At 39.9% G+C, this 25,904-nt stretch overlaps 1 protein-coding gene across 1 annotated transcript; it reads right to left on the reverse strand.

The window, feature by feature from the left end:
- Positions 1 to 641: 641 nt before the first annotated feature.
- On the reverse strand, positions 642 to 25,303 carry pes (pescadillo). The gene is made up of 15 exons (XM_042227678.1): positions 25,131 to 25,303; positions 24,866 to 24,945; positions 23,160 to 23,313; positions 22,872 to 22,981; positions 22,462 to 22,633; positions 22,282 to 22,371; positions 21,836 to 21,952; positions 21,665 to 21,742; positions 16,593 to 16,682; positions 3,377 to 3,507; positions 3,160 to 3,285; positions 2,654 to 2,838; positions 1,520 to 1,683; positions 1,261 to 1,428; positions 642 to 1,020 (listed from the first exon to the last, which is right to left on the reverse strand). Exons 1-15 carry the CDS (start codon positions 25,152 to 25,154, stop codon positions 946 to 948), a joined length of 1,764 nt encoding a protein of 587 aa, XP_042083612.1. The 5' UTR covers positions 25,155 to 25,303; the 3' UTR covers positions 642 to 945.
- Between the last annotated feature and the right edge of the window lie 601 nt (positions 25,304 to 25,904).

Raw genomic sequence — 25,904 nt, forward strand, 5'->3', positions numbered from 1 at the left:
TGTTGCAATACGCTGTCAAGATACCGGCCAAAAAAAACTAAACAAAAGACAAAAACCACACTACACATGAACTCCATATTCCTCTAAACTGATTTCGCGGTTCTTGGAAGGCAGACTTGATCTGTGCTGGTCAACCCACATTCATCAAGCTCAGGCACAACACTGTTTTTGTTCAGCGGGGAGTGGTTCTGCCTGTAGGCAAACAGAGTGCCAGGCTGAGACTTGAACTGGGTGGGCTTGTGAGGAATGTAGATTTGGGTCCTAGGCAAGGGATGAGAGGCTGCAGCGAGTGTCAAACTGTGTGAGGAAACCAAGGAGCGGAGGGGTATGATGGGTGTAGCCTTTGCCCTCTGAGATGGTGCTTTGGTCTTGTGGTTCTTCGTCATTACCACCCACTACTTAAGTGTTAACCAATCAGCAAAGAGGTTCAACCGACAGCAGCAGCGTGACCTGAGCCTCTGCAGATGTGAAATCTTAAACCTTGCGTTACAGATTATATTCCGACCTTTTGCCATCTTGTCTGATCCATGCACAGCTTTAAAAAGAGACAGCTGCCCTAAAGCTACAGCCTCAAGGATAAATAATCATTTTTCAATATGGCGCCAAGACTAAGAGAATCATTTCTTCTTAGAGATGCAATATCACAAGTAACAGGTTTAATTCAGTCCGTTTAACTGTAAAATGTTTCGGTTACAGATTTTAAAATAAACAGGAAGTTGTATTGTACAATACAGAAAAGTGGAGCACAGATCAAACAGTTACTTTTACAATATTAATCACACAACTAGCATTTGTGACAACCTGCGCTATTTGAAGTTCTGCAGGTCATTAGAGTGCATGTAGCACGCAGAGCTCTACTGCACTTTCAGGTTTTATGGTATGTAAACCTGCAATGCACTGAGTCTCAGTTAGTTAAAAAGAAAGTCAGTCTGAAGAAGGCACCAGTTATTTTCGGGCCTTTTTCTTTTTTGCTTTTTCTGCATCATCGTGAGTCTTCCTCTTGGCAGCAAGCTTGTTAGCCTGTAAAAAGAGAAGGAGCCCAGTTAATGGAAGATACTCAACACCAGTTACGCAACCATTTTTAAGCTCAGTGAACTCAGCGGGGGTCAACGCTGGGCTGCGCCGTTCTCTCCGCAGCGGCTACATAATACTGGTAAACACTGTGGCCTGAGATAAAATGCTCAGTATCAACACTAAAATATTCAAAGTTAAAGCTTTTAGGTTGAACAAATATTCTTAGCGAAGCGGCAATGTACGCACCTCACGGACTTTTCTTTTCTTTCCAAACATGATTTTGTCATAGAGGTACTTTTCCTTTTTCTTCATCATCATGATGGCCAGACGCTTCTCCTCTGCTTTCTCCTCCTGCTCCAAGCGTGCCTTATTTTCTACCTTCAGCTTTCCAGGTGTCACTTTGACATGTAGAGACTAAAAGGGAACGAGATGAGTCAATAAAGATTCCAAAAGATCTAAAAAAATAAAATCACAATGACAAAGAAAACAGGATCTGACATATCACCTTGCCCTGGGATCTTTGTTCTTCCATTTTCTTAAGGTTTTTCTCTTCTGCTACTTCCTCTTCATCATCCTCTTCATCACCATTGTCATCCTCTTCTTGTTCTTCTTCCTCTTCCTGTTCTCCCTCCTCCTCCTCTTCTTCCTCATCCTCCTCTTGTTCATTGCCTATAAAAGGAAGAAAAAGGAATTATTTAAAATTAGTGCTGCTGACATTTCAATCCCGTGTGCCTATATTAAATATTCACGCTGTGAATATTCATCTTTTATTTTCATTACTGTGTGATGCCAAAGTGGCTTTTTAGGACTCTGATCAGATAAACTATAACCTCCACAAGCTGTCTCACTTACAGTTCTTTTAGTAAATCACAACATTTCGATCCAGCCACCAAGAAAAATTTAATCATCCAATTAAGAAATGCTGGCAGTAATTATTCACATAAGCAGACCATCAGAACAGTTCTGTGTTAAAGTCTCCAAAACAACCCAAAAAAGGAAGCAAATTATTAAACTTTTTAAATCAATCACAAATATCAATTACATCCATTCAGATTAAGAGAGGCCGTGAATGTCTATTTAACTCTCCACATGACATTTTAAAAATTCTTTTATCTGTTTTCAGGTTGTTACATGGCCTCGCTCCAAACCACCTCTGAGTTGCTGCACTTGCACTCCCCTTTCCTAGTCGCTCAGATCAGCTGACCAACTCCTTGTATATGCCGAGGACACAGTGCAGGCTCACAGGGGACAGGACTTTGGTGTAGTAGCTCCCAAATAGTGGAATTTGCTGCCATTTCACATTAAACAGGCCTCTTTAAAAAAAAAAGTTTTATTCAAGTGTGTTTTTCTTCCTACGTCCAACCCTTTGCTCAGTGGTTGTTCTTTATAAATAAAGTTGGCTTAACTACTCGATTATGTACAATACTCATAATTTTATGATGTAACAAAATAATGACAAGAGACCATGGTTAGAGGTTATGGTTATCTTATAATTTTCCCTCCTATGCATCTGTTGTTCATTCAGATCTGAAAGTATTTTTTGTTTGTTGCTTTTAAAACTAGGACTCTGATCAGAGGGGAAAAGTCAGCGAATTGTGGGCGTGACCTGCATACACACTGAGATATAACTGAACCACACCTGGTTTTTCTCCTCGCTGTAAGGCCATCATCTTCAGTTTCTCTGGAGGCACATAGTCACCTTCCTTCTCCTCCACAAACGGAGACAGGTGAGGGGGTAGAGTCACCCCAAGGAAATAATCCTCCACAGGCAAGAGAATTTTGGCATTGACACAGTCGTATAGCCACTGGGGTTGGATGTAGTATCTAAAACAAGCAAAGGTTTTGAAAATCATCTGTTATGATGGCAAATAAGTGCATATTTTCATGCGTCTACTATGTAATAATGAGAATACAATCTTGCTCTTTGGTGAGGATTTTTTCTGCTGCAGGATCAAGGGGTGGGGGGATGGGAAATATTCCAGTGAAAGGTATTAGTTAAGGTATCATTGTAAAAGTGGGTAATGTACATGAATGACACACTTCCTGTCTCTAGGATTACGAATTCTATGACAAAATCAAATACCTCTATAAGAAAAAAAACAAAAAACCTTCTCATACATGATGAAAAGCACAGCATTTCTCTACCTGTTGATGTACTGTTTGCCAACACTGGGCCTGTCAATAATTTGATGGGTGATGGTCTCATCTGTCACATCGTATGTGCTACCAATGCACACAGACTTGTCCCAGGATACCTGACCTCCAAAACACCTGAAAGGCAACAGAAATACACAAAAGTGAAAAAGTCAGCTTCAGGCTTCCATGGACGTTTCTTTGCTTCACTGTAGCATTTCTCGCTCACCTGATGACGAATGCCAGAGACTCTCTGGGAACTTCTCTGTTGAGGTAAAACTTGAGTCCCTCAAAAAGCTTCTTCTGAGCTTCTTGCTGTTTCAGTTCCTTTTCCCTAGCCTCCATCTTCTCCATGTCCTCCTGTAGCAAAGAAATAAAGGGAAAACATTAATTATTCTTCAGGGAATTTCTATTTACAATTAAATCAGAAAAGTTTAAAGTCATTGCTTTAAAAACAAGCCAGCAACTAAAAGATGATTTTTTTTTTTTTAAACAACTTCCAACTTGTTGATGTATTATGGTGTCTGATCCATGACAGAGGAATTGTGCAGCTAGATTTATTGGGATTACAACCCTAAAAGAATTCCAAAAGGCAAATGTAAAAAAGCTATGTAAAAAGTACAACTCACAAGTCGACAATTAATACATTTACTTATCTCTGAATTTAAGTTGCTCAGATTTAACTAAAGAATCACAGTCAGGTTCAACAAACTGTCTGAACCGGTGTTAAATTGGTCAGCAATGGTGATTAGTAGACTCTTTGTTATCTCAGCTGGAGCTGATGCACTTATATATAAAACAGTGGTTGGTGGCATCTGATGACCAATCCCAGACTTGTCTGGAGACTGAAATTTAACATATGAAAAGCAATTTAAAACCAATAAAAACATGTGACATTTAATTAAATAATCAAGGGTAAAAGCAGAAACTGTTGTGTTGTGACAATTTATATCACACTGACTATACATGCTTTGAAGTCTAATAGAAACGACTACTCAGATGTTGGATAACCAGCTTTAAAGTAAAGTTGGCTTGGCTACTCTATCATATGTATAATACTCAAAGAATACAAAATGTAACTGAATATTAGTGCAGGCTTCATCACATAATTTCCTTAGGGATTAAAGTAAAGATTAAAGATTTTCTTGCATCTTTTTCCACCAGCTTAGCTTGTAGTGTTTGTTGCTTGCAGTATTACCAAGCTACTGCTATGCCTCTGCTGACTGGCTATCTTAAGACAGCAAAAACATTAACATCTCCATAACCAGCTCCTTCAGAGCCTAGACATGGCTTTGCTTGCCTCAAGATGTGGCACACAGCACCACTGCCTATTTATATGGGTGGCAGCACTAATTGCATGCATATGGAGTGGATGACCTGGCTTGCCATGTGCCAGTAACAAATGGAGTTCAATGGTCCACAACTAACAGACAAAGTCCTAGTGGTGAGATGCACTGTGTTATCCTAAAATCACCAATCAGATGCCACTGATAAGCAGTAAGCTACGACAGCTTGCCCTTGGGTCTACGTAGAATCATGGATGGCAGAAGCTGATTTTAAAGGAATGCAGTTTGTTGCATCCCCGTGGACCCCCCAGCTCTGAAATGCAACCATGGAAGTTTGCAGCCAGTTTGCTCACTAATTCCAGGTTAGGAGAATTGAATTGGCTTATTCACCCACAAAAGACCTTGAACATACTACACCTATATCTTGAAGGGTGGATGCATTGTGACCTTACTCCTGACAACCCAGGAATAAAGTCTATGGGACCCTGAAACACCTTCAAATATTAACCTAGCCAGCGGGCAAGCCCCAGTGTGATGCTCCACTCTGGAAGCAAAGGAACTAGAGCATCTTGTAGACGGAGCTGGTCTTTGTGAACAACAGTGCAACCTGTACTTCATCAATAGGAAGTACAGGTTCCTTTATTCTGGTCAGCCTGAACACTAACCACATAACAGCAATACCATCTGTTCCAAGTTAAATTTGTGTCATTGGCTTGAAAGGGGTGTCCTCAAGGATTACCACAGCCTCACTGACTCCGACTAGAGAGTAATACCATCACTGCTCGTGCACCAACTTTCTAACTATAGACTACAGCTACAGTATCATAAATGAACCAACAAACATCTTTGAAATTTCATGCAGCCAGCAGAAAACCACTCATCAAGGGATTACAGTTCCTTCCTCTGAGATTATATGTTTGTGATCGAGACTCATTGGGGAAAAACCAGAGGGTTTAGATTGTCTCTAAAAAAAAACCAAAAAAACAAAACACCAAGCCCCAAAGGACCAGGGGGTGTAACTTTCCAGGAAAAGTGACAGGTTAGTAGGCCGCTTTAATAATGTGCAGATCTTATCTGTTACGTTCTCAGAACACACAGGAACGCCCGGATAAGATTCCAAAGCTCAGGTAAAATTAATACACCAGGAAGTTATACCTCATGTCTAAGTAATAATTAAGTCCTGAAGTTCCCTGCTTTGTAGTAAAGCTAATGTCTCAGAAGCACTAACATTTTTCAACCTAACTGCACAGCAGAAGAGAAATAGACAAACAAAAAAGTTAAATAAAAATATGTGCTCATCAGGCATGTAAAACGTTTGAAAAGAAGCCAGATATCTATAAGATCAGCCACAGTTTCCACAGTTGATCTGTTAATGCCTTAACCCCTTAAGACCGGTCGGAGCGGGCACGCTCCGTTTTACGCAACCATTTTTAAATTCCTGTAGAACTCGAATCACATAAGCTAGCGCAATCATTTTTTTGCATATGAAACCGGAGGAGTTGTACTTGCATCTTATGCATTCAGCTTGTCCTATGACACGGTTTCCTTCCACATATAGCTTTGAAAATAAATTGAATAAAAAGCATTTGCAGCAACAACAACATAATATTCCAGAAACCCGTTTTGCTGATCCGATCAGCTGTTCATAACACTTCCTACGTTGGAATAGACGTCAGCATGTCCGCCATTACCTGCCCGGAAGTGTTTTTTTTTTTGTTTTGTTTTGTTTTGTTTACCTTCAGGGCCTTATTTTTAAAAGTCATGTTTGACTTTTCCGTATCGTTTCTGGGATGCTTCAAACAAAAATTACACTGCTGGAAATAGTTTATTTTGATGCACATGCTGTTTTTTTGGGGGGTAAATTTGCATTATATTTATTTTCGTTTTTCCAGCAGTATATAAAAATTGGTGTATCTAAAAAAAAACAAAAAAAACAAAACAAAACTATGAAGACCCTCAAAATAAATTTCCTGTGGTTCGAAACTATTTTGTGCAACTTGTGTATTTAGTTTTGAGGGATAAACTTCTTAAATTTCTCAAACTAGAAATATATGTTAAAAAAAAAAAAACCAAAATGATTTTCATTTTGTAGTTTATTGCACGTTTTTGCAATTTATGTAGTTACTATGCACTTAATGCATATATATTATATAAATTTGGGCTATAACGGTTGTATTGACATATAGCAACTTGAAACAATCCCAAAAATGGCTCTACAGCATGTAAAAATATCAAGATAAGCTCTGACAAACTTGTCTCTATGGTAGGTCTTAAAGGGTTAATAAAGCACTTTAGTCTGAAAGCTGTAATGTTGAAAGATCATTCAGGTGAGTTGACTTGAAAACTTTATAAAAATACAATCTGTTATTCTAATTTTTTATTCATAAAATTCTCCCGATTAAGTGCCCATGCTTGAGCAAAAAAGTTTTTCCCCCTCTGTAATTGAAAAATTGTTACACAACTGATTGTTTCAGTGGATGAAAATACTGTTTTATTAAACTGAGAACGTATTACTAAGACTTAAACTTTTTAATAAAAATTAAGAAACCCAACAAACAAAAAAAGAAGCAAAAAAGCAGAACTGTCCTTTTTGGCAAAAAACCCAAAAACACGCACACACAAAACAGAAAATTTAAATAAATAAATTAAAGCAGAGTTTGAACTACCTACTACTCCTACCTATAATTATAAAAAAATCAGAATGAATTGACAAAAACAATTGTTAATTTCAAATCAGTCAGTGACAACAAGCTTCCCAGGATGAGAAACACATCGTCAGTAGCAACCAAACAAAGCTGTAAATCCCTTGTACCACAGCTTCAAAAGATCAAATGATGTAACCATTAATGTTTAACCTTAGAGACCAATTAGAGTAAAAAGAAAGAATGAAAGTATTTTCTAAGACAAGATAAGACTTTAATGATCGGACGGGGGGGAATTTGTGTGTTATTACAGCTCATTTACAGATAACAGAAGAATACTTGCCTACTGGTGTTGGCCAGAGGGGCCGATGGCGCGATATGGCAGCCTCGCTTCTGTCAGTCTGCCCCAGGGCAGCTGTGGCTACAACTGTAGCTGCCTCCACCAGTGTATGAATGTGAGAGTGAATGAATAGTGGTATTGTAAAGCGCTTTGGGTGCCTTGAAAAGCGCTATATAAATCCAATCCTTATTATTATTATTATTATTATTATATATTATTTTATTCATATAGCTGAGTTCATCTACACTCATACAGTATGTGTTATGGATAGAGGTTGTGAATAGCAAGTAATAATTTAACTATACTCTACACTAGGGCTGGGCGATATATCGAGTTTTTTAAAAATATCGATATATTTTCATACGAGATATAAGATGTGACAATATCGTTTATATCGATATAGTCTATGTTACGTTATAATTATACTTGTGGAGCCGCAGGTTTGCCTCTCTTTCGTCCACTTTTGTCTCTACGCAACGTTACTCGGCCTCCCCCTCCCCCATAGCTTCACCTGCAGGCAATGACAAGATGAAAGCGGAAAATCTCCGTTAGCGAGTTACCGCGGATCGCCCCGTGCGTGGGGCTGGACGGCGTAGGGTTGCCAACTCCCTGAAAAATAAATAAGGGACACCTCGTGGCCAGGGCCGGGCGACCCAGTTGTCTTCACCCTTCCCAGTGTGGTGAATTTTCTAGCTCTTTTTTTGTGTGTGAAATTATTTTTTTAACCATTTGACTTGAATTTGATTTAAGCAGATGTGTATTCTTTGTGATATGAAAGCATTTGAAACAAATGATCATTTAGCCATTTATTTTTAGCTCACAATGACAACATTAACACAATAAAACAGGTCTCTTTCTTAAACAGAAGCCTGTCATGCTTAACTTTTGAGAATATAAGTAAATCTTTCTTTAAAAGAACTCTGTCCTGCTTAACTTAAAATAATAGAAAACAATAGAAAGAAAAATATTCTTGTAACAGTGCACATTTAGTGCATTTAGTACAATTGGCTTCAGCTGAGGTATTATTTCAGCTTTTCTAATGCTAATCAGCTGCTCCTGTTTGTAAACCCCTTGTTCCCATGATTACGCATCTTAACTCATCATCATTATTCATCTATGTATTACTTTTATGTATTAGTCATCTATTTGTTGTAATCATCTATCCTTGCAGTTGTTTATTACACAAAATAAGTTATATTATCACACTTCTGGCCACATAGCGCTGATATTCACTGCACATGCCCATATTAACTTTTTCCAGCCAGGTGTTTTCCTTTTCCCATTCTTCCCTTTCTCTGAGGGGAACAAACATTATGCTGGGCAGACACTGTGCGGTTTTAGGCCCATTTTGAGACGATTTTTGAGTGATCGGACCGATTTTGGCCTTCATCGTGCGTCGTGTAGTATACGTGGGGTAACGAGAAGTGATTAACACCTCACGACCAGCTCCCGATCATCAATCGCTCGTGAGCCGCTCACACTGCTCGCGCGCAAACACGTAAACGTCGGTGAAAAAGACGGAGCAGCACGGCTGTGCAGCGTGTGATCTGGACACAAGCGATGGAGGCACAACTTGTAGAACTTTGGAAAGCTCATCCGAGCCTTTTCCATGTGGCCTCACAAAATTATCACGACCACAACAACCGTGAAAATAGTTGGATTTACATGCTGCTCAATCACAGCTGCCTGATCAATGTTTTTCATTAGCAATTTAGCAAAGTTGATGGTGGTGGTGTGTCTGTGTGAGTGAAAGACAGAGAGAGCGAGCGACAGATTTTCTGTTATAACCTTCATTTTATGGACGCACAGTGTGAGCACTCAGGTCGCATCAGAGCATCGGGCGGTATAGTGTGAGACCTGCATCGTGACCTAGCCAACTTCTAACCCCTGCGAGTCAATCGTGCAGTTTGAGCAGGAGCTGAATAACGCGACTGAAAAAATCGCACAGTGTGCGCCCAGCTTTAGGTGTACTGTCGTCCGAGACTTGCACCGCAGTGTCGGCGTTTGTTTCCCTGTTGGCCATGCTTCTTGTTGTGGTCATCTGTTGTCTTCCGGTATTTTCTCCGTAAGCGACCTTTCCTCGACCAATGAGATGAGCGGTAATCTGAATTGTCATACTCGAATTGTCATAAGTGTGCTGTCAGCTCATTGGTCACAAAGCAGGAGAGGGGCTGGGAATTATGTTTTCAAACAAAGTCGTTAATTCCATTAAACATTTATAGACTACTTTTGATTCTCACTGTATTACGGGACAAAGTGCGTCCCTTATTAGCTCAATACGGGACGTGTACTTTTGTTTCTAAATACGGGACGATTCCGTATTTTAAGGGACGGTTGGCAACCCTAGCGGCGTCAACGTGTTAGCGAGCTAACCGCGCTAACGAGCTAACCGCGCTAACGACATGCAGCCCGGAGGGGCTGCACGGCCTAAAATCCTTTCATTTTCTCAAAAATCGACAGTGCGCCTTATGTATGAATTCTGGTTGTGCTTACTGACCGCGAACCGATTTTATGTGGTACACAGCGCTCAGCAATCTGTCAAAAAATGTTTTAATATGACTTTGCTAAGCTACGGAGCTGCACCGCTTGATGGATTGTCGGAGGATTACGGCTACCGAGGAGGAGCCTCGCGGAGTGATACGTACTGTGTGTGTATAAGGACCACAAATGGCACCTGTTCAGAGACGTGGTGCAGCTGTGAAATCTGTCTCTTTGTTATTATGCTCAGCGTCTATTAGTTTACATTTTGACTGCACAATTGTGAGCTTTTTGTTATGCACAAAAACAACATTGTTTTCTTTTATTTATGGACCATGATTATTTAATAAATGCTGATAATTTATTTTTGAGTAATTTCTTCATGTACATCTACGCTGTATGTAAATAAAAGTGCCCGTGTGACATCTGGGACACAGTGTGACTAAGAACTCTCTTTTTGTTCTTAACTTATGGCTTTAAAAAAAAAAATCGAGATATATATCTTATATCGCCATCCAGCTAAAAAATATCGAGATATGAATTTTGGGTCATATCGCCCAGCCCTAACACTACTACTATTTCTGTAAGTTAACATACTAAAGTACTGTAGCAGGACCCTAAAATGGCGGCGCGTTAGCTAGACGCACACTTCCCTCCTCCGTGAATCTTTGCCAAGACACCTAACATAATATCAACTTTTGAAGTTAAACTCTAACGGTATCCACGCTTAGGACTCTTTTATGTCGTCTGCACCAGGTAAATCGGGCAGGGGTCGTGGTAAACCCTCACAACCTAAAATTGATTTCGGACCAACTAAACAAAGTGGAAAAGCTAAAGCTAGCGCCATGTCGGAAGAGTCAATTAGCGCTGAAGAGGAAGGACCAAGTCACGCTCCGATTCTTGAAGCTATCAAAGACTTGAAAACCGACTTCTCCAACAGGTTTGACGGAATAATGGCTGCAATTGAGGGAGTGAGAAACGAGGTCGGAGAGTGTAAGGAGCGTATTGTAAATGTCGAGACACGCATTTCCGACACTGAGGACACGGTCGATAGCCTTCAGAGAAAAGTCCAGAGTCTCGAAAAGAAAACCAGAGATATGGAGGACAAAGTAATGGACTTGGAAACAAGGGCCAGGAGGGCTAACCTGAGACTGGTGAATTTACCGGAGAAGGTGGAGGGAACGGATGCTTGCGCATTTCTGGAAACCTGGATCCCGGAGACGCTGGACATCCCTCTGCTGAAATCAAAGCCATTCCTGGAAAGGGCGCATCGAATCGGCCCGAGAAACGACCCAAACGCCCCCCCAAGAACACTGATCATGAAATTCCTGAGCGATAGGGATAAGGCAATGGTGCTGAAAGCGACCAAAATCAAAAAGCAAATACTCTACGAGGACAAACCGGTGCGTTTCTACCCGGACATGGCAGCCGGCATACATAAGATGCAGAAAGAGTTCGACTCCGTGAGACGACAGCTCCGCAGCATGGGGATAAGACACGGGATGCTTCTCCCCGCCAGGCTCCTGGTGACCTACAAGGATAAAACACTGACTTTTGGCAAACCGGAGGACGCAGAGACTTTTGTTACGCGGATCCAAGCAGAGCGGGATGAATAGCGATACGGATAGAGTTGGTAAAATAATTGAACGTTTTGCTTGGCAGCTAATTCCTGGGGCTACTGTGAACTGATCATTGAAATATATTCACACTGAACATCTGTACATGCCTCCGTTATATCTGTACGGGGGTTAAAGACGCTGGTGATTACCTGCATTGTGAGTATACCCCCCCCTTTTTTTTTCTTTTCTTTCTTTTTTTTTTGGGGGGGGGATCGATTACTTTTTGTTTTCCAGGAGGACTCTCTGAGTTATAGTTACATTTAAATAGAGTTAAAGCACAGTAGACCCCTAACATTTAATTTATTTACATGAGTATATTTGGGATAGCAATAAATTCCTGGCAAAGCAATTATTATTTGTATGTAAAAGCTAACAATGGAGGGAGTGTTTAAGTTTAGGATAAGTCAATATCAATAATGTTGGATCATTCCTCAATAACTGTGGACTGGTCATTAGCATTACCGGAGTGTGTAGTAAGGAGAAGGGGAAACTGGCCCTTAGGTCAGAGGGGTTGTGTTCAATGGTTGATGCAGTTAGAAGCATCTGTGTTGTCTGCATTGTTTTGGTTGTTTAAAGGTACACTTCTATATACTAGCATGAGAAGATCATCTGAAAATTGCAGCTATGTCCAATGTTTTAGAAATTAAGATGACATCGTGGAACTGTAGAGGGCTGCAAAAACTTAAAAAAGTTAAACAAGTGATGAGAAGGTTAAAAGATATGCATTCCAAAATAATTTTTCTCCAAGAGACTCATCTTACTGGAAAAGAGGACTTAAAGATTAAGCGGAGATGGCAGGGAGAGGTATTTTCAGCACCATTTAACTCCCAAGCGAGAGGGGTTTTGACTCTAATACACAAGTCCGTCCCCTTTAATGTTTGTAAGGTGATTGCAGATAGGATGGGAAGGTATTTGATTGTTCAGGGTACTCTCTATACAGAACCTCTGATTTTAGTTAATATTTATGCCCCAAATAAGGATGAACCATCTTTTTTTAATAACCTGTTCTGCACGCTGTCAGCACTTAGTGGTCAATATATTTTAGCGGGAGACTTCAATTGCACTCTGAACCCAAGTATAGATAAATCATCACATTTAGACAAATCTCATAGCCAGAGTAGGGAAACCATTCTTCAGTTTGCTAAGGAATTAAATCTTATGGATATATGGAGAGACAGGAATCCTGGTGTATCGACATATTCATGTTATTCAAGCACACATAAATCATACTCACGAATAGACTACTTTTTAATCTCAGCAAGTCTGTCCTATAAAGTGAACGGTTGTGATTATGGCAGTGTCCTTATCTCAGACCATGCCCCAGCCAGTCTGGTCTATTTGGATCCAGGGCTAGTACGAGATCCCCCAAAATGGAAATTTCAGCAAGAATGGATAAAGGACAAAGACCTACTGGCGTACCTTGACAAACAAATTACTGATTACTTTGAGCTCAATACTTCTGAAACATCTCCGTGTATTAGATGGGAAGCATTCAAAGCCTTCATTAGAGGCCAAATAATTAGCTTCACAAGCTCAAAATCTAAGAAGGCCAGACAAAAGCTGAAATTATTGGAATCGCAAATTAAAGCTACTGAGGATATGTACTTTAAGAACCCCTGTCCCAAGCTGCACCAAAGTTTGCTGTTATTAAGAACCCAATATAATGAAATCTCAGCTTCAAAAGCTACAGCTAACTTATTAAAACTTAAGCAGTCCGTTTTTGATCAAGGGGAGAAATCAGGTAAAATTCTGGCTTGGCGTATAAAACAATTCCAATTGGAAAGATCAATCACTGCACTTAAAAATGATAAAGGGGAAACGATCTCTGACCCTGCTGCAATAAGTGACTCTTTCAAGGCCTATTATGAAAGGTTATACAGTTCTGACTTAAACCCAGGTGAACCAGACCCCAATTTTTTCTCTTTTCTTGACAATATGAATATCCCCAGAATAGAAGAAGAGGAATCCTTGAGACTGGGGGCTAAATTGACTCTGGACGAAATCTCAGAGGCAATAATGAGTATGAATTCTGGAAAGGCTGCAGGGCCAGACGGTCTGCCAATTGATATCTATAAAAAGTTTGTATCCAAATTAAAGGCACCCCTTTTGGAAATGTTTTCTGAATCTGCTCAAAAGGGGATACTCCCACCCACTCTGAGAGGGGCCTTAATTACACTTCTTCCTAAACCTGGAAAATCGAATGATAAATGTGAAAACCTGCGGCCAATTAGCCTCTTAAACTCAGATTTAAAGATACTCTGTAAAATTCTAGCAAAGAGACTGGAGGGCCTTTTGCCAGACATCATCAAGGAAGATCAAAATGGGTTCATGGTTGGGCGTCAGGGATTCCACAATGTTCGACGAGTGTTAAATATTTTACACGAGCAAGGGGGGTCTTCAGATACAGCTTTCTTGGCACTAGATGCCGAGAAGGCTTTCGATAGGGTGGAATGGCCCTATTTGCTTGAGGTTCTTGGTCGCTTTGGTTTGGGAGTGGGATTCTGTAACTGGGTCAGGCTTCTATATAATAACCCATATGCAGAAATAATTACCAATAATGTTATCTCAAAACCAGTTGAGATTGGAAGAGGTTGTAGACAAGGTTGCCCCCTATCCCCCCTTTTATTTGTAATTGCAATTGAACCACTTGCTATTGCTGTAAGAGAACACTGTGTGATCACGGGTATAGAGATCGGAGGGCTCGACCATCGAATAGCTCTTTATGCTGACGATGTGATCCTCTTTCTTAAAAATCTGGGAAAATCTATTCCAGCCATTTTAGACCTAATTGGAAAATTTGGACATATTTCTGGTTATAAAATCAATAAATCAAAATCTTCTATAATGCTTTTGAACTCAGAAGAAAGGATGAATCCACCTAAATACACCTGCCATTTTAGAAATGTGAATCAGTTTACTTATCTAGGTATTCAGATTGTCCCAAAATTGGAAGAGGTGGTGAACCATAATTATAGTCCAATTATGACTGACATATCCAAATCAGTGGAGAGATGGTCGAGTCTCCAAATTTCACTGATTGGTAGAATAAATATACTAAAGATGAACGTGCTCCCTAAGCTTCTGTATCTGTTTCAGAATATCCCCTTGCCACCCCCCTCAGACTTTTTCCTTAAAATAAGAAAACTGTTTAATCAGTTTTTATGGAATAACAAGCGTCCCAGACTTCGCTTATCACTTTTGTACTTGCCCTTTGATGCAGGAGGGCTGCAATGTCCTAACATGGTTTGGTATTACTGGGCAGCCCAGTTAAGAACTATAATGTTCTATTATGCTGCAGAAAAGCCCCCCGCATGGAGAACTATTGAGTCTCTCTCTCTTAGGCTTCCACTTCCTACATATGTATACTCTGATAAATATAATAAACTCAAAGACATTACGCTTAATCCTATAGTTAAAAACATGATTTATATCTTACATGTCACTCAAAGATATTTAAACGTAAAATCTCCCCTCTCCGTTTTTAGCCCGATTTGGGGCAACAATTATTTTGCCCCGGGTAGGGCGGACGGTGGTTTTAAAATGTGGGCAGACTCGGGGCTGGGACTGGTGAAGGATGCTTTCGGGGGTGATGGAAGACTTTTAAGTTTTGAACAACTAATCTCTAAATTTAATATTCCCCGAAAGCACTTTTTCAAATACCTACAGTTTAGGAGTTTTATCAGGTCTTATCATAATGATTTTACACATATTCCCCCGCTGTCCACATTAGAGAAAATCCTAACCAAAAACCCCACTGGTAGAGGGATGATATCTGAATTATACAACTTGATGATGACATCCTCTCCTGATTCATCTGCTACTAAGCTTGAAGCTTGGAGGTATGACTTACAGGAGGACTTGACAGTGGAACAATGGAGTAGAGCATGTAAGCTAGCCCAAACACAGACAGGGAACACACGTCTAAAATTGCTACAATTTAATTGGTTGATGAGAGTGTACATAACACCAGAAAAACTTAACAAATTTAATATGCAGATTCCTGATATCTGTAATAGATGTGAAGAAGATAAGGGCACATTGCTCCACTGTTTATGGTCATGTCCAAAAATAAAGGAGTTTTGGGAAGAGGTTGGAGCAATGATAAAGGAGATTTTGTCAATTAAACTTGTGATGGATCCCAAACTTTTCCTACTGGGATTATATCCTGTAGGGTGTAACATAGATCATTTTGAAAAAATCTTCATAAACATGGGAATACTACAAGCAAAGAGAGTGATAGCTCTAACGTGGAGGAGTCTTGGCAAACCAAGTATTTCACATTGGTTCAAAGAATTGTCTTTATGTTTACCATTAGAGAAAATTACATATACTCTAAAAGATAAACAAGAAATTTTCCAGAAAATTTGGGGGCGCTACATCCAGTATATTGGGAATAAAGATCTATCTGGTTTACTGTGTGAGACAGGGACAGCCTAGCTATTCCCTGTACAGGACCACAACCATATGCTGCAATCTGAAAATTATTCTTTAAAATCTGTCAGAGGTCTCATGGACTCAAGTGCTTTCATTGAATGTACCTTGTGTTTCGTTTATTGTGTAAATTTGTTTGTGTATGTACTTTATATATGTATATATGTAAAACTTTAATAAACATAATGTTGAAAAGTACCTGTAAGCATAGGCATGTACATGCTCAATTACATTGGTGGGAACTACTGCGTTAGCGCAGTTAGCTTGTTAACGCCGTCCAGCCCCACGGTAAGTCGTTAACGGAGATTTGCCGCATTATGGCGTTAATGTCATTTCAACGAGATTAACGCTGACAGCACTAGTGGGGACACAACGAATATGACTGCACATTTACACCGACATCATCCTAGTGCAAAGACAAGTGGAAGCAGACAAAACTAACGAGCACGCATGCTACAAACTTTACCCGAGCCATTTACCATGACACCAGAGTATCGCGCACACGTCCATAGATTTATAAGAGGCATTATGCATGAAGTGGTGATCTGTGTGTTTTGATTATATTTCTCAATAACAAATAGTTATGCCTTGCCTGAGTAAATCAAAAGATACATGTGATGTATCGTGTTTTGCAAGTTAGCTTTCTTACCCCTTCACTGGGAAACTGGTCCAGTTGAGCCTCCTCCTCATCTGCAGAAGAAACCACGCGTGCCAGACTGGCACTCAGAGCTGACAGTTTCTACAAAATCAAAAACAAGGTAAGCACAAGTGTTAGCATTTACACCTCAATGTGTGCGTACTTAATAGATTTAGTTAGTTTAGTCAACAGTTTAATTTAAGCATGAGGCTTGTTTCTTTAAAAACATGAGTTTACACAATTTCTCTATTAGCATACTGAATGCTTTTAGGTAGACTACATGTTGAGCTCTAATTAAAGTGTCTGAAATGATATAGGGCAGGGGTGCCCAATCCCGGTCCTCGAGAGCTACCGTCCTGCAGCTTTTATATGCATCCCTACTCCAACACAGCTGAATCAAATGGTTTGATTACCTCTTCAGCATGCCATCGTGTTTGGCAAAGGCTGATAACAAGCCATTCATTTGATTCAGCTGTGTTGGAGTAGGGATGCATCTAAAAGCTGCAGGATAGTAGCTCTCGAGGACTGAGATTGGGCAGCCCTGATATAGGGCAAGACCTCATGTTAAGTGTACTGTATGTGTAAGTTAAATTAATACACTTACAAGTTGCTTTATTACAGACACCTGTTCAACTGTTTATTTATGCAAATACCTAATCTGCCAATCACATGGCAGCAACCTTTCTTTCTGGCCAGGCTGGTGATGTCAAGGCAACAGAAACTTGAATAACCACTTATTACAACCATGGCAGAAGAGCATCACATCAATTTTGTGTAAACAACATGAAAGCATGGCTCCATGCTTCTTTGTATCAATAGCTCAGTGGCGAAATAATAATGTGGGCCCCTTAACTGGTCATCATTTAAACCCCACAACCGACCCGAGTATTGCTGCTGACCATGCTCATCCCTTTACGACCAGCGTAACAATCTTCTGATGTTTGCTTCCACCAGGATAACACACCATGAAACAAAGCTCAGATCATCTAAAACCGTTTTCAACCTGAGCATGACCATGAGTTCAATGCACTTAAATAGCTTATAGAAGTCAGCAGATCTCAATCCAATAGAGCTCCACTGGGATGTGGTGGATAGGGAGATTTGCACCAGGGCTGAGCAGCAGACAAATGCACTAAAATCTCTGAGGAATGTTTCCCCCAACTTGTTGAATCTATGGCATAAAAAATTCAGGCAACTCTGAAGCAAAAAGGAGGTCCAACCCAGGCGTAACGCAGTGTTTCTCAAACTTTTCACAACGAGTACCACCTCATAAAATATATGGCTCTTGAAGTACCACCCCTATGACCGACATTAAAGTACAATAGTATAGGCCTACTGAACACCATATACAGTTTACACGAAACAATTTTATTTCTTATATGAATGTTATTTATTTTAACTGTCAGAAACAGAATGTGACAAGTGATAATAATAACAACAACTATACTGCATTAAAACATTCACAGCAGGTAGGATATCCAATCTTTAAGTGATGCCGCATGAACCCTGCTTCTGGGTACTCTGCGTGTATTAAGGCTGTTGGGTTTTTAACATGTTTTACTGCTTTGTATTTTATTCTATTTCATTTGAACAAGCCCCTAAAAAAGTCAGTGATCACTGTCCGCCTGTCTCGGTTTTTATTACCACTAGTCATTTTAAAGCCCAGTTTTTATAACCTTACGATGTAACTACACCCCAGCCCATGCAGCAATATATTAATGACTAACCTCGCATTGTGGATGGATTATCGCAGTTGTTCTCCTGACTGAAGTTTGGTCCGTTTACAGCAGGGGTCCCCAATCCCAGTCAACGAGGACCGGTGTCCCTGAAGGACATGCGTCCTTGATCCAACACAGCTGATTTAAATGGATAAATTACCTTCTCAACATGTCTTGAAGTTCTCCAGAAGCCTGGTAATGAACTAATCATGTGATTCAGGTGTGTTGACCCAGGGTGAGATCTAAAACCTGCAGGGACACTGGCCCTCACGGACTGGGATTGGGGACCCCTGGTTTACAGCATCCTGCCGTGCGGTTACATTTGTCCCTAACCATCAGGAACCCTCACGTTAGCTTGTAGCGAGTGGGAAAATGTTAGCATTCATCCTCCAGCTTCACTGTTTTTATATTATGCTAACCATAGCTGTGTAGCTGGCCACCACATAGTACATCATTATATACCAGTGAAGCTAGGGCTGGGCGATATGACCCAAAATTCATATCTCGATATTTTTTAGCTGGATGGCGATATAAGATATATATCTCGATATATTTTTTTAAAGCCATAAAGTAAGAACAAAAAGAGAGTTCTTAGTCAAAGCTGTGTCCCAGATGTCACACAGGCACTTTTATTAACATACAGCGTAGATGTACATGAAAAATTACTCAAAAATAAATTATAGCATTTATTAAATAATAATGCTCCATAAATAAAAGAAAACAATGTTGTTTTTGTGCATAACAAAAAGCTCACAATTGTGCAGTCAAAATGTAAACTAAAAGATGCTGAGCATAATAACAAAGAGACAGATTTCACAGCTGCTCTGTTCCAACTTCTACTGCGTGACTGACAGCCTGGAGTTTGAAATCCGCTTCGTGCCATTTATGGTCCTTATACACACAATATGGTAATAGACTATGTGCACGTTAACATATGCTACTTCCGGTGCGGAAACTCCTGTGTGGGAGCTTGTTTCCGGTGTCCTATTGCGCCTTGTTTACGGTCCAAAACAAGTTAAGCAAATGAATGAATCAAGCGGCGATTTACATTTCTATAGATGTCTTGGGCATTTACCCAATATATCTGTAAATGATGTTCATCGACTTGTCGATATTTTTTCCCCGCGCCTCAGAGCAAAGAGAGGATTCAAATGTTATATTTCTCAGCTGTCCCTCGTTTATCGCGGGTGTTATGTTCTAAAAATAACCAGCGATAGGTGAAATCAAGTAGCCAATTTTATTTTTTGACGGTGCAAAACGTTTCGTGGACATACAGTACTGCACTTCAGAGTCACACTGCTAGCGATCGATGCAGCGATTCTGTACTGTACAGGAGAGACGTCACGGAGGAGATCGTCTGCAGCGATCAGGACGCAGGACACAATGTGACGTAAAAAAAAAAAAGCATGCAAACTTGCACTAAAAAATCGAAACAGCGAGGTGAAAGGTGAACCGCGTTATAGCGTAGTTACTTGACTAGCTGATATCGACATAACGGGGGAAACATCTGGTTTGACTATTCTTCACCTGTAGTTTGAATGCTGAACATTTGCCTGTTTAAATCATAAGACCAGTCACTATACAGAGATGTGCTTCTGAATGTGGACGATGTGTCTTCTGCTGCAGTAATGCAGTTCTGCTTGTGTTGAGTGATGTAAACAACTGATCGATCTAAACTCTTTAAACGTCAAAATTGATCATTAGATTTTTTATGACACAACAGTGGTGAGTGTTCCCACCTTCTGCTCTTTGTAACTTAACGCGATCTTTCCGTTTTCGAGTTTTGGACATGATTTTGGAGTATATCTTCGCAGTAGCGATTGACCGCAAAGTAAAGCTACCGGAAATGTACAACCCCACATCCCGGTCTTAACAGGAGTTAGCATTTTCGGACCACCAGGATATATACATTTGAAGCACAGTACGTATCACTCCGCGAGGCTCCAGACTACGGTAGCCGTAATGCTCCGACAATCCATCAAGCGGTGCAGCTCCGTAGCTTAGCAAAGTCATATTAAAACATTTTTTGACAGATTGCTGAGCGCTGTGTAACACATAAAATCGGTTTGCAGTCATCAAGCACAGAATTCATACACAGCGTGCTGTCAACTTTTGAGAAAATGAAAGGATTTTAGGCGTTAGCATGATTAGCTCGTTAGCATGATTAGCTCGTTAGCACGGTTAGCTCGCTAACACGTTGACGCCGTCCAGCCCCACGTGCGGGGCGATGCGCGGTAACTCGTTAACGGAGATTTGCCGTGTCCATCTTGTTGGTGCCTGCAGGTGAAGCGATGGGGGAGGGGGAGTTGTGTTCAGTGAAGGAGAGAAGCAAGGCCGAGTAACGTTGCGTAGAGACAAAAGTGGACGCAAGAGACGCAAACCTGTGGCTCCACAAGTATAATTATAACGTAACATAGACTATATCGATATAAAGGATATTGTCACATCTTATCTCGTATAAAAATATATCGATATTTAAAAAAAACAAAAACAAAAAAACTCTATATAGCGCCCAGTCCTACAGCTAGCCCAACTTCAGCAACCCTACAAAGCCACTGCTGTTTAGTTTTGTCTTTGTTTATGTCAGAAGTGATAGCAGAGCTGTACGTTTTAATTTAATCCCTCAATCAGAACATGGTATCATGGCGTGTTGGGAGTGACTAGTTATCTCCAATCATGCCTTGGGAACATGTGTTGCCGTTTAAGCAAGGAAACTTGTGTTATTTACATCTGTTATTGTTGCGTGACTCTTAACTGTTCCTGTTAATGCTACAGTGTAAATGCATTGGCCGACTGAGTGGGTGAGTTCATGTAGGGGGTTATTGAACCTATGAAGCACTGTGTAGTACAGCGAACTATTCAATAAAGAGCTCCCCCTGACAACCCCACTGGATATAACCTAGTAAGGAATATGGATCATATTCAGCAGAGCACAAGTCTAAACTTTATAAATGCACATTAGCACATATCCCAGTTTTATGTCTCAGTAAAGCTGAGGGAAAATAAAGACGACTCCTGCTTGAATAACAGAATGCATTGTCTTTACAGATTGGTGAAGCCAGGAAAACAACGTACCCTGTGCTTTAAAAGCTTGTTTTAGAGGTCACCTGGGACATGTTTTTTTTCCCCAAAAAGCATCAACAACGCTTTTGCTATCCTTCCTGGAGAAGTTGTGTGACCGAGTTCTCTCTGCCACTGAAGTGGTGATATAGTTTTAACAAAACTCCAACGCTGCTTTATGCTGGATGGTTTAAGTGAATTTATTCTGTCACTCTGGATAACCAACAAGCCTCCTTTCAATGTAATGAGCACCACAAACAAAAGACATCAGAGGTCTTTTACACTGTTTAAAACAAAGTGACTCACCTCTAAGTAACTTTCTGAATTCATGGCATAGTCATCCTCACTCTCTTCCTTAGGCTCTGACTCTCCATTACTGTCCAGCTGCAAAATGAGAGGCAATATTAACTGAGGACAGGTCTGGTTACATATGATCAATTTATCATAAATCCTTTTTTATATTACAGTCCACGATACCTTTGGTGGGTAGACCAAGTTGAGGGAACTGTAGAGCCTGAAACTGACAAAGCCCAGCAGAGTGGTGTACAACTCTGTGAATGTTGCCATTACTCTGTAATCAACATCAACGGGGTGCTGAAAGAGAAACAAATATTAGTTTGACCAAATTTCAGTGATACATTTATAAGTGTGAGTTCAATCAGAGTCACTTCCAACATAATTTTTAGTATATTCTAATTTTACAACAGACAGGCTGCTCACAAGTTAAAGCCATCAGCAAAGTCAGTTTTCTTGTTCATAAATGCCACACATTTTCTGATTCTTAATGAGCAGGCAAGACATTAAGGACAATTTTTTATTTCCAATGTTGGCCTGGCAACCTACATTATAACCCAACAGTAATAAAGTGACTGTTTATTATTAGCACTGTCCCTGTTGACTGCAATTTGCCAAACTGCACTTACATCATGGGAGAACTGATATGGCACCACCCATGTAATGAGCTGTCCCATCACCTCAGCCTGATAATATATTCCCTTGATGGAGAGGAAAACCTATCAAAACAGAAACGTTTAGCACATTACAGAACACAGGTCAACCAACTCTCACAGAGTCAGATCAATAACAGGCTGGTGAACTTGCACCTTTCGGAGAGAACGTGATGCGATCACATAGTTCATCCACTCCACAGTGAGGCGTCTGCACAGCTGGATTGTCTGCACATGACATTTTCCTGTTCGAGCAAAAGTGGAGAAGAGGAAGCACATGCAGAGGGCATCGTCGATATCACGGAGGGCATCAATGAAGGTTGGATACCTGCCAAACAAAGAAGCACAAGCAATATTTACATCTTAGCTTTGAAATAAAAATAAAAAACAAAGATAACTTGCATATTAAAAGCAGTAAAAAAAAAAAAAAAAAACTGACAGACTTCTAAAGACTGTTCTACTGTTACCCTACAATTTCAATTTAATACATATAGTGGCAGAGGAAAAAAAAGAAAAAGAGATCAACTATGCCCTCTTATGTTCAGTGTGAAGAATAACCACCCCACCTTTCTTTGATGATGTGATCCAATTTATAGGTCGGCTTGTTCTCTCTCACTCTTTCCACTGCAGACCACTCTGTTTTTCCATAAGCCTTCTTAAGCTTACGCACAAATATCTACAAGACAAAAATAAATGTTGAAAATAACACAGGTACCAAAAAGATTGTCAACCAAATTGAAATCAAACGATAAACCAAAGACATGATGAGGAAAAACTGATTCAAGCAAAGTGATTTAAATATCCTTTTTATAGAGGTAAAGAACACTAAGGTACTGGTTTCTTATGTAATATACCTTGTACTCTCTGAACTTTCCAACAATTGGCTCATGGAGCAGAAAGCGAATGTCTTTGAGCAGGTAGAAGGTCCTTGGGGCTGTAGATCCCTTGTTCACCTTCTTCTTGTGTTTTGGCTCATGAGGGTATATGCCTTTGAGAATGCAAAGTCGCCTGAAAATCAGAGAAGAGAAATTATTTGTCTGCAACAAGGCTCCTTTCTGAGAAAGGCTGGAAATCGAGATTTGGAACAAATTTGGAGAAAAGTAAGTTGCTATGATGGTGTTTAAAAAAAAATAAATAAATAAAAATTTAAAAAAAAAAGAATATATATATATTATATAATTATATATCATATATAATTATTTATATATATTAAATATATATATTATAATATATATATATAATATATATTATATAAATATATATATATATACAACATATTACACAATTATTTAGGGGGAAAAAAAAATAATAGTTGACTGGTCCATTTTTGAAAATTTAAATATTGTTACATTTGAATTGCAAAAAGTAATATTGGCATGGAGAGTAACACTTTCAGAACCATGGATTTATTTTGAAATTACCAACCACTGCTAAATATTCTGATCACATTCACTGAAGATGTAAGACACCTCAGAATTACTTGTTAAATTAATTTATGCACATTATATGTCAGATGTGATTTATGGATATAGTGTTGATCATAGAGAATATAACTATGTGCAGATTCATTACCAACTACTAACATAACTTTGTCTCACTAACTTTAGCGTCAATACATTCTTTCTTGTTGATGGTAATGTTTTTACTGATGTGCTAATTAAATTTTGCTTCACTTTCGAGGCTGCATTAATACTTTTTGCATTTCACTAACTAGGAGCAGACGCAGTGAAAGAGGATGAGTTTTAATGCTGGGGTCAACCATCCAAAGCAACAGTGCACAAGAGAAGTGAAGAAGAGAGTTCAGGGAGGGTGGAAAAGATGGAAATGAGAGTCAGGGGTGATTTGTGGCAGAAGGATAGCAGCAAGAATGACAGCTAAGTATTGCAAGATGGTAGTGAGACGTGCTGTGAAGTATAATTTGGATGGGAGGCCAAGCTGGTAGAGCTGTAGATGCTGAGACTTTCAAATTTACAGTAGGAATGTAAGAATTGAGTACATCAAAAGGGACAGCTAAGATTGAGAAGAGACAAAGTTAGAAATAGAAACGAGGCTGGGATGGTTTGAACGTGTAGAGGAGAAACAGTGGATAATTACTGGACAAAGGATGTTGATGAAGGAGCTGCCTGGCAGGTGGAAAAGAGGAGACCACAGAGAAGATTCATGGATGTAGTGAAGGACATGCAGAGCGTTGATGTGAAAGGAGGATGCTAGGGACTAGACTACGGTTGTGACCTCAAAAGCCAGGAGCTGAAAAGAAATGCACTTTTCTTTGACCCTGCACAATTGTCTACCTTGTTCAATACAAACGCATGAGTTTCACAGCACCCCCCCCCCCCCCCCAAAAAAAAATAAAATAAAATAAACTCACTCACTGAGTTTTAAAGACTTTGCGTCATAAATCGGCCCTCGCACCTTTTCTCACCCAGAAAGCGTTAGCGTTACTATGCAATAACGAGAAACTAATACAGTGCCGGCGGGGTATGACTAAATCGTGATTTAAAACACACACACACACACACACACACACACACACGTGTACAATTGCTAACTGCAACGTTACCTGAAATCTGGGAGGCTGAGCTGCAACTTCTTTCGAGCTCTGTTTCTTGTGATGTAGTTGGTGGCAGAGCCCCTCTCAAACTGAAAAACATAGGAAGATGCTCATATTCAACTCAAACGGTATGTGTTAACAAGGCACATAAGCTCATCCGCGTCCAGAAGAATCTACTGTTTGAGAAAAACAAACTTCAGCTAGCTGTTAGCTAACGGGATAGTCAGATTTTTGTTAATAAAACGCCCGACATTACGCGAACACCCACACCAACCTTTTTCTTTTGAAGACCTCCCATTTAGAGACCGTTTCTAACCCTCCACGGAGTTTTATCCAAATATAGTTGTGTACAAATGACACAATTCGCAAGGGTACACAACAACGACCGACACAACACGCAGGAGATGCACGTGTGGCTTGACATGCGCGAAAGAGAGGCCCAAGCAGTAGGACCCAGGGGTGGGCCGTTTATTTGCCTGTTTACAAAGGAAAGCCGAAGCAGTGTTTGCACGTGAAACATTCGTACATATAAAACTTATACTCATCTTTGGGATTTTGTTGTCCACAACAAACAGCATATAGCCAACATGATGAAAAGCACCTTCTTTATTAAATCCGCAGTCATCTAAAGATAAAATGTCGTGCAAGGAGTAAAGGTTTACATACACTCATCAATGGTGTACACCATTGTGCATTTAATGATTTCTTTGAACTGTTCTTTTTCCTGAGTGGAATGGTTGTACAGCACACATCGTTAATGACTTTAAAAACCAAGAGCTGGGTACAGAAGTTTGATTTTCTTTTGTATTTTCTCTAATCCAAACAGTAGATTATACAAAATTGTACATACTGGTTTAAATATATACATACAGCCCCACTTATAATTGGTTCAATGTCACTTAGCAAGTTACACCTCAGCCTCACACTTGATAGAGTTCAGTTATCTTGGTTTGTTTCCCAGCACAGACCTGACTTATAAGGGTCAGTATTGGACTTTTCCATTACTCTGAGAATTGGTCAATAGAATAAGTGCTTTTTAAAAAAAATC

This window comes from Haplochromis burtoni, unplaced genomic scaffold (genome assembly GCF_018398535.1).
Source record: "Haplochromis burtoni strain Fernald_Lab_line unplaced genomic scaffold, NCSU_Asbu1 Contig_276, whole genome shotgun sequence".
In the NCBI taxonomy this organism is placed as follows: domain Eukaryota; kingdom Metazoa; phylum Chordata; class Actinopteri; order Cichliformes; family Cichlidae; genus Haplochromis; species Haplochromis burtoni.

Bases quoted from the DNA above. Each gene is read 5' to 3' on its own strand.
- pes (XM_042227678.1), bottom strand. From the start codon at position 25,154: ATGGGAGGTCTTCAAAAGAAAAAG. The intron at 24,946-25,130 runs GTTGGTGTGGGT...TATGTTTTTCAG, and splicing joins GAGGTCTTCAAAAGAAAAAG to TTTGAGAGGGGCTCTGCCAC. The intron at 21,743-21,835 runs GTATCGTGGACT...CTCATTTTGCAG, and splicing joins ACTTGGTCTACCCACCAAAG to CTGGACAGTAATGGAGAGTC.